Source organism: Strongylocentrotus purpuratus, unplaced genomic scaffold (genome assembly GCF_000002235.5).
Source record: "Strongylocentrotus purpuratus isolate Spur 01 unplaced genomic scaffold, Spur_5.0 spur5_scaffold_6, whole genome shotgun sequence".
Taxonomy (NCBI): Eukaryota; Metazoa; Echinodermata; class Echinoidea; order Camarodonta; family Strongylocentrotidae; genus Strongylocentrotus; species Strongylocentrotus purpuratus.
The window spans coordinates 36,891,016-36,900,774 of NW_022145612.1; the positions used below are offsets into that span (position 1 = coordinate 36,891,016).

The following is a 9,759-nucleotide window of genomic DNA, read 5'->3' on the forward strand; positions in this document are numbered from 1 at the left end:
GACCTAAAGCCGTCGGCCGTCTGGTTGCTTACTTACAAGCGTTTATGCTTTCTTAGCAGTCGGGTAAAATAACCACCATCACCATATCTATATCTATCTAAATGTGGTATTGGGAAATGCGCCTTTGGCAAGTTTTGAGATGGTACGGTGCAATCAACAGTATGGTAGGGCAGAAAGTTCATTAACTCAGTATTGCTATAAAAAAAAGGACCATTATAAGACAGAAGTTCAAATAATTTGTACATAAGTCAATTTAATACTGTCATTCTTTACCTTCATGTAGCTGCAAACAAGGAGAAAAGCGAAAACAAAGCCAGCGACCCCAATGAGAATACCATTTCTGAAAACTCCACCGAGAGCAAAGACAAAGAGACTCTGAACAATGGAGCCAAAGAGAATGGAAACCACAAGACTCTAGACAATAAACCATCAGACAATGTACAGGAAAACAAGAATATTGAACTCAATTCGCTGGGAGCCGACTCCATGCTGAATGGAGGGGTGTCCCCCGAGGAGGATGTGCAGACGAAAGATGCACAAAAGGAAGACACCACCAGCGACGATAACAGGAGAAAGGAGATTGATCTTAAGTGGGAGGAGTTGGAAAAGTTTGAGTCAAAGAATAGCGGTGGTGAAGACGGGAAGGAGGGGAGTGGAAGTGCAGCCACAAGCCCAGCAGATAGCAATAAAGGTGAGTGGGGATCGGTCCAGGGACATGGAGAGAAGGAATCACTGTAAGAGAATATGTAATACAAAACAAAGTCATCTTTCCCTCAATAGACTAACTCACGATTACATTTAAGATGACAACCGATTCAGTTACGCTCTTTTCATAGTATCTTTATCGATAGAAGTTACTTGCATAGAATATATGGTATTATGTCAGTAAACCTTAGGCAGGCTTTCAGGGTCTTAAAAATGATTTGTTCTACAAAATATCTAAGGATGAATGTTTTAGTGAACTGTACAACTTTGATTTTCATTCCCAAATTAATGGGAGTGTAGCCTGGCAAATACTGGTTAATGCCATCTACGTCTCATTTGGAGATAACTGCTTCGATTTCGCATATGTTGCACGCATATTATTGCTATGGTCGCGTCATCCATAGTCAAATTATACCCGATTGGCCCTGAGTCAGGTCCCGGGAAAGACAGGTAGTCTCGTCAGGCTACACTCCCGTTAAGTAGTAGTATCTCTCAATACAGTAATCATGTTGTCTAGTTATTGGTCACTGTCCTAGACACAATCTATGCCGCTTGAGGAATGGAGGTTGGGTATGAGAGTCTTTGATAAAAAAATTGTTACTACCTTGGATTGGATGTTTCTGATGCTTGAATAAGGAATAATTGGGAATTTGTTCTCATGTCGTCTGTAGTTGTGTAGATGCAATGTTTTGGAAAAATCCTAATACTTACAGTGGGAAGGGCATTGACCATTTATAAATTAAAGTTAATGGTGTTTTAGAAGGTTCAAATACCAACGATCATGTTTGTTTTGTTTTTTTTAGATGGAGAATCTGTAGAAGGAGCCACCTCCCCTGAGAGGAAGGATGAGCTCCCCATCAAGCTGGCTGACCTCGGCAATGCATGCTGGACGGTAAGAATCTACAGAAACTCTCATTGGGCCTGTCTTCATCAGCTCAAGATTGCCAAATGACCCGCTATTTCAGATTTCAAGTTACACATCGCGTCTTCGTCAGCTCCAGACTCGACCTTGAAACTCAAGCTTGAGAAATTAGCGCTATATTTTGCTTCGCGTTCGCGCATAGTGCGAGTCTTTGGGCTGATGGAATGGGGAATGATTATCTCAACCAAATATCCTGCTAATTGCAACTGCTGGCTGATGAAGACGCAAATTAGCTGGATAATTTGCGATCGGGATAGTTAAAACAGCGGGTTATTTGGCAATCTCGAGCTGATGAGGACAGGCCTATATATCTGGACTACTAGACCCTGAATCAATAGCCAAGGAATGATTACCCCTACCACTATTACCTCTCTAGGGTCCTCACTACCATTGTTTATTGGTAGATGTCCTGTTGGGGTCATCATCCAATTATCCAATTGGTAGTCCTCAGGATGTTTGTTTTCTGGATGGTTATTGTTGTATGGAGGTGATGATCTAGGTACAAGTTGACTAGATAGACATGACCAAACATTGGTAACAGACTGGATTGTTTGGGGATAGAGTTTTAATGGTGATAATCATGTATTAAACTGTCTGGGGGGGGGGGGGGGGGGTTGTTGCAGTTACTCTTCCTAATAGTAAATAAAATGGTGATTTTGCGGGTGCTAGTTGTCAGGAGGGCATTTAGTCTACATGGGAAGGCATATGTTGATAGATGTGTAATTGTCAAAATGGCAATCATCAGAAATGGAGACGAAAGTATCTCTAAGAGAAATTTTGCAAGTGCTACTCAAATGACCACTAAAAGCTTGATTGACTTTACAATACACTATGCATTCCTACTTTGAACACATTTAGAGACTTGAGACTTGTTTATCATTTGAAAGGTTGCTTACCTTGATTATGACACTTGGATTGAAATAATAACACTTTAAAGCCTTTTGGCTTCAGTCACTTACTGTATTCCTATTTACCGACCAAAATAGATTTCTGATATTTTCATGGTTATAATAACTGAGACAAAGAATGGGTAGCCAATCATATCATAGACACCCTCATGGCTGACTGGCTGCCAACAACGAAAGAGAGGGTGCAAGGCTATAGGGAACTGTCCTTGAATGGCAATTGTCCATCTATCTATTTACAGATCCTAATTTGTTATCATTTTGATTAATGAGATGACCTTGCAGGTTTTGGATGAACCATTCAGTAGTAATATGTCGATATGTAAATCACCAATCCTGGGATTTATGCATCTATGTGTGTGTGTGATCAATACAACTGAAGAACATGCTGTGACCCATAATAAACTTATGGTGACATTGGTATTCATTCAATAAAAAGACAAATTGTTGAATTGTGTCCAAAATGGTACAAAACTGTGGAATCTTACCAGGGACCTGAATATAGGAACATATGAGTATATAGAAACATAGTTTTGATGTTTGAAGGTTTGCATGGTGGTATGAATAATCACGGTAGAGGTTTACGGTACACCATTACGGTACACATGGTGTACCGTAAACCTCTACCGTGATTAAACATAGTTTTGTTTTCCATGTCTGCTTTACAACCACATGTAGATAATTTTTTGTTTACAAAATCTTCTTTTTAATATAATGTGTTAACATTGTGTACCAAAGTTTGATTTATGGATTTATTTTGTGTCAGCTAACTGCCTAAAAATGATGATGATGATGGTGATAATGTGTGACTGATCTTTTTCCTCCACAGCACCATCACTTTACCGAGGACATCCAAACAAGGCAGTACAGAGCTCTGGAAGTGTTAATAGGAGCAGGCTACGACACAGCGGCAGATATATGGAGTACGGCTTGTATGGTGAGTAGACTTATATGATACTGATAGTGTTTAGAAGATGAATGGATCAGTTTCATTGCATTTTGGTTTCAGAAGTTTACTTGAGGGCAATGGAGTCCAAGTAATTGAATATAAAAACTCCACATCATATCAAAAGGTCCAGGGCATTATAAGTCTGTTACGTTTTAATTGCCATCATAATCAATGTCAAGGAATAAATCCTGCCAGGTGCCCATTTAACGTATAGGTAGAGAGAGACAACTGTAAATGAATACCTACCGGTAGTCCAAGGCAGAGTCATCTATACACGGAGTTGGACACAACGTGGCGACTACTGCTGTGTTGGGCAAACACAAAACAAAAGAATGTACGCCATGTTGTGACCTAGTGAAACCAAGTTGGCCAAACTCTGTGTATAGATGGCTGTGGTCCAAGGAAGTCTTTAATCATCATCAAAATAATCATCCTCATCATAATCATCAACACCAACCTCATCACCTCATCATCAAATGTTCTCACCTGTGTGCCATTTTTATTTTGGACTTGAAAACTACATTTGAATCAATGTTGTTCAGTGACGTTCTATAAAAAAAAACATGTCTATATCTCTTTTTTGAAGGCCTTTGAGCTGGCTTGTGGAGACTACCTGTTTGAGCCTCACTCTGGAGAAAACTACTCAAGGGATGAAGGTAAGATACATGTCTAGAAATTCTCCAGCATTTTTATGATGGTCTTAATTAAAAGTTTGACACATGCTCCAGCATCAAATGTCCATCGGTTTTTGTTGTTGATGTAATCAAATATCTACCTTTAAACTTTGTCTTGATATGACACTTAACTTTATTCATAAATTTAACTTTAATAAAACTCAATTGCAACCTATGCTCTAAATAAAGTGTGCATCTTGAACAGGATAATGCAAATGTCAGATCACCATTGCCCCACGAGAGAGGTGACATGCAACAAATTTCTGTTCTTGAGATTGACAGATTTTGTGTTAAAACCTTCAAATTGGCAACTTGTCAAATTGAAAATTCTTATACTTCCATTTTTTAATCTTGCATTTCTTAATATCTATTCATATAGAATTATGATTTTTAGATGCATGACATTTACCATGAAAAATATTCATGACAAAGAAATGTTTTATTACATTTTCCAGTTTAGTAAAGGAAAAGCTGATTCATTTACAGATTATTCTTTAAATGTCAATTTGATTTGTTTTTCAGATCACATAGCTCACATCATTGAATTAGTTGGACATATACCCAAACATGTTGCTCTCAGTGGAAAATACTCCAGGGATTTCTTCAACAAGAAAGGTGAGTTTCATTGGTTTCTTTCAACTAAAAACCCAGTAGTCTGTTATTGACAATGATGTGCAAATATAGCTTTATAGTGCTTTATAGCTCTTTTAAAATTAGGTTGTCTTCCAATTACCCTGAAAGCCACCGTGAAAGTGTCGCAATTAGGAAAATATTCCAGTTTTAATTGGAGATTTTTTTAAAAATAGAATCAAGCACAACTCTATTTTTAAATGATAGCTTCTAAATAATTTTAGCTGGTTAATAAGCATAGGAAGAGATGAAGGAATTTAGGATTAGTACTGTGTGTACACATCTAGGTTTGTGCTTTTTATTATAAGGGATTTTCATCAACGGATTTTCAAACTCGTCCAAACCACACTTTTACTGTATGGTAATCACTTTTGAAAGACATCTAGCCACTTCCCCTCTAAATGAAACTCAATGACAAGCGCTGAGAGATAATTCATCTGTCTTCATCCTTTTCTTCAGGTGAGTTGAGGAACATCTCTAAGCTGAAGCCGTGGAGCCTCTACCACGTCCTGACGGAGAAGTACGAGTGGCCCAAGGAAGACGCAGAAGAGTTTGCCAGCTTCCTTTACCCTATGCTCGAGTTTGATCCAACCAAACGTGCCACAGCCAAAGAGAGCCTGTCCCACCCCTGGCTCTACTCATGATGAATGTCGTCGTCTTCTTTAACCACCGCCGCCGCAGCCCGTTTGTCTAGCGTTTTCCTCGTCGCCGTTGTGTGAAACCGTACAACCTCATCTTGTTTAGGTATTTTCTCCTTCCAACGTTTGAACTGTGTTTTTTATGTTTTTTTGTTATTATTCAGCGTTTGTGCAAACCAGGAGATGGAAATTTTGTTTTAGAAAGGTGGATTGCAACCTCAAGTTGTGTCAACGTGCTTAGGATCTAGCCCAGTGATCAAAGGGTACATCGTGGGCATTTAATACATGAAAACAAGCACATGGGAGTATGAACGTGACACATGAAATCTTTCTACCTTGTCAATAATCCCAACTATTAAATTCTCTTCTCTCCTCTTCCTTAATCTGTCATCTTTTCTTTCTTCTTTTTTTCTCATCATATTCTCTCTTAACCATATTTCCAGCTCTTCTCTCCTTCTTTCATCTTTCATTCGGGCCTTACATTTTTTGCCCCTTACATTTTTTGCCCCAATGCAGTATCGGTATCTTGCTCTCATGAAGTTTGCTTTTGTTTCTCCTGTAATTTGCTGTTGCCCATGGTGCGAAGGGTTTCTAGATCATTCTAAGTGGGATTTTATTCCTTTTTTCACAAGCAATAATCCAATGATGTTTGACCATGTATCAAAACTTTAGTCAACTTTTGAATAGTCTTTTACTAGGACTAGGATGGCTGAATGTTTTAAAAAAACTGATGAAGAAACTTACTTTTACCACCTGTTATAACCCATCCACCCCCAACCCCCCAAAAGTAGATGTATTATATACCTCTCTTTAGACATCTAGCCATTTAATTGGTCAAAATTGGAGTCGTGATTTTAGCCTTCAGGGGTGGGGGGCATGGAAAGGATGTCGAGAAGGTGTAAAGCTCAGTGGTTTGAGCAAAGATTTTGAACTGTTAGATCGTGGGTTTGAAACAAAAGACAAGTGTGCTAGCGCCTTTGAGGTTGGTTAGCCATCACTCTACATATTCATTTTCATATAAAGTCCCCTGGTTGCCTTATGTTTGAGCTCATAGCACTACCCATCCCACCCCCACCACACCACACACACAAAAAAGTGGAACAAAACTGCTGATTATTAGAGTTACATATCCTTTTTATTTCTAAGAGTTACTTAACTACCAATGGTTGTTATCCCCTTTTACAGCATGTAGTATGATACCGTTTTGCCCTTTTAATTATTATTTGCCATCTATTTTTGGTGATAAGCACTTTTTTGTTGTTGAAGGAATTGAAGCACAATGTTACATAGATGTTTTGTGGGTATCTATCAGTCTATGTTCCATAGCTTGGAGGCCATTGGGGCGACAGCGAAATGGACCTTGAGACACAGGTTGTAGGTTAAAGACTAACAAAAGTTTGGTGGTTGTTTCTATATTACTGTGTATTTCTGTGTGCTGAGCTTCCACAGTCATCCCTGTACTGTTTCAATGATTACCGTTTCAAGATCAGTTTCCCATTCAGCCACTTTCAGTCAGCCCATAAAGGTCCTTCCAAATTTGACCAAGGTGAAAAGTTGGTATTTCTATTCAGCTTGTCTCTTGCGCTATTCATTGGCCTACTCGTCAAGCTTAACCTACCATTTCCAAAATGAGCTACCGGGTATGTGTGATTAGGCATCTCAGAGCAAAAATCATCCGCACATTGCGTAAAGCATTATACGACCACCAGCATAAGAGTAGCACAGCTAGTCCAGAACATGGTGATCCGTGCTAGTTACACCATCCAGGTGCAAGCAACTTGATGAAATTGAGTTGTAGAATTCATCTTCTACATTTATTTGGTGAAATAATAACATATGGCACAGATGCACTATACTGTCTCGGTCTCCCCTATTGTAACTAAATTTAAGACGGGTTTGATGATGTGAAGCTCCAAAAAGCCGATACAAGGGTGTTTCTTGGACATGTTAGGTCAGCGACAAAAAGCATGGTGGTTCACAACATTTTGGCGGTTGATGTGGAAAGAAGGACAATTCTATCCATTTACAGTGAGAATTATTTGTACAAAGTGTTGGCTATAATGAAAAGACCATTCGTACCACTACGGCCTTTAGGTCACTATCATCAGAAATATTCTTGAAAGCTTACAGCACCAACATTTGCAAGATTGTTTGCGTTGATCACTAGTAGTCCTAGTGAGAAAGATAATCCTTCATTTCACTGTATTGTTCTAATGTATTTTGTCTCTATGGAAAGAGTAATGTTGATTGAATTTATATTGAAAGATTGAAAATACCTGAAACTAAACAAAAATATTACATGCCTTCTTGATTAGTTGAAGAGAAATTACGAGCTATTGCCAATCGATTCTTTGAATGTTGTGTGGAAGAAATTAGAAGAGTCAATGAAAATTAGAGTATGTACAATTGTAAGAATTTTTTATACTTTGTAAAAAGTTTGAAAGAATCCATCCCAAATATTGTAAATAGAATACGTCACCATTGTAACATGTTTGCGTGCGATCCATTTGCAATAATCTATTCCAACCCTGTTTTCAGTAGACTAAATTTCCATGTACGGAATATTGATGATGTCTTAGAAAAGAACAGGCTTTGCAAAAGGAATAGGATTCATACTCCCCAGTCATTTATCTCTTAACTTATTGCATTATGTTGCCTTCTGTTTTAAGAATGATCTATATATACTGTTCCGATGTTTTGTGTAAATAATCATTCATGTAGAAAGAAGAAGACATTTTTGGTGCCTACAAATACTTAGAGTTTCATAGCCTCATGAGTTATATAACTGCATGGATTATTTCATCATAGTACATTGCACTCTAGAAAGAAATATGTTTATCAAAACCTTGCGTGATACTATCATCTAGACAATAATGTATTCTAAATTTCATACTCCTTTATATCCTCTCATAGTACAAACTCTGCTTTTGGTTTCTCCCTTGCTTCAACGGTGAGGGTGGAAGCAGAAATTTGCTGGTGTGTGTTAGGTTAACTTCTGGCTAGTTTGAAAGCTGTTTAGGATATTGCTTGTATCCTCTATTGTTTGGATTAGGTGCAATAGTGCTATTGAGTGACAAAAATCACAATTTTTAAACTATGTCTGAATTTACTCTTCGGTTAAATTCTAGAGGCTACCAGGCTGTCAGATGTAAAGGAATAGCAATTTCTTTATTTCTTTTGGAAGTGTCATATAACACCACCCTCCCCCCCCCCCCCCTCCCCAATGATTTATTATTTTTAAGCTTGGTCCTCATAGCCTTGAATTGTTTCTATTTTCAACACCCATTTATATTGCTATCTACCTGGCAATATTTGTTGGATGGCGAGAAAAAAAATAAAAGTCATGGTAAAATCACAGTTTTCGTATTTTCTCCAAGTCAATACATTTACTTAGCAGAGGAAACTTTTAAACCATCAATTCAAAATGAAGGTAATGAGAAAGAAGTCCATAGCCTTTCTATTTTTTAAACCATGGTCTGTTTTCTCTGCTCAACCCATAAATTATGTGATACCAAAGAAACTTAAAGAAAACCTGTGTCTGCCTTTTACCGAATTCTTAATCAAATCAAAATATTTCATCTCAAGCCACACTTGCAAAATGTTCATCAATCTGGTTTATATTTCTTGTAGGAAGAGCCCCATAGATCATATTTATAGATCATTATCTAGCAGATTCCTGTACTTTTATTCTAGAGGGAGTTACGCGAAGCATATTGAGCTATTTGAAGCAATTAGTTTTCATCACACACATGTACAAAGAGATAGAGAGAGAGAGGTATAGATAAATTTTGTTACAATCACGCGTTTGTGTACAGTACTGTGTACATAAAGAAACAATGGCATATTTCAGTAGCTATACAGAGAGAAAATGGTTGGATATCGTCGTTAACGGAGTATTTTTCATTAAGAAAATAATTAAATGGCTTATTGCATTCATGTTATGTTGTATTCGACGAGTGTGAATTCACTTGACTCACTTATGCAGAATATTGAGGATATCATGCTGATAATATTTTTTTTTTTATTATGCCTTATTTTCTAGTATTGAGTAAGTATGATATTTATTGCAACCAGTTGATCTTGTTTGTTTGTTTCATATTATTTTGATTGATGAGAATTTAAATCACAATATCCCAAGAATTCATAGGAATATTTCAATAGTATTCTGTCCGTTGGAAACGAAACGTGTGATGCTCAAACTTATATGCAGAATAAATAAAATGCCAGTTGAATTGTATTTTTATCTTGGTACAAATGAAGACACTTTGTTTCACTTACATATATAGTGTCGTGTATCAGGTATTAGTAATGTTCCTTATTCCACTAAGAAGAAATG

General features: G+C 37.5%; 1 protein-coding gene across 7 annotated transcripts in view; it reads left to right on the forward strand.

The window, feature by feature from the left end:
- The window catches only part of LOC581333 (SRSF protein kinase 3), a 56,773-nt gene extending 51,016 nt beyond the window's left edge, over positions 1-5,757 (forward strand). For all 7 annotated transcript variants that reach the window (XM_030999903.1, XM_030999904.1, XM_030999905.1 and 4 more), the window contains 6 exons: positions 284-691; positions 1,509-1,597; positions 3,362-3,469; positions 4,068-4,137; positions 4,678-4,770; positions 5,245-5,757. In XM_030999903.1, the coding sequence (XP_030855763.1) occupies positions 284-691; positions 1,509-1,597; positions 3,362-3,469; positions 4,068-4,137; positions 4,678-4,770; positions 5,245-5,429 (953 nt within the window). In that variant the 3' untranslated portion in view covers positions 5,430-5,757. The remainder of the gene's footprint in view (positions 1-283; positions 692-1,508; positions 1,598-3,361; positions 3,470-4,067; positions 4,138-4,677; positions 4,771-5,244) is intronic.
- Positions 5,758-9,759: the final 4,002 nt, after the last annotated feature.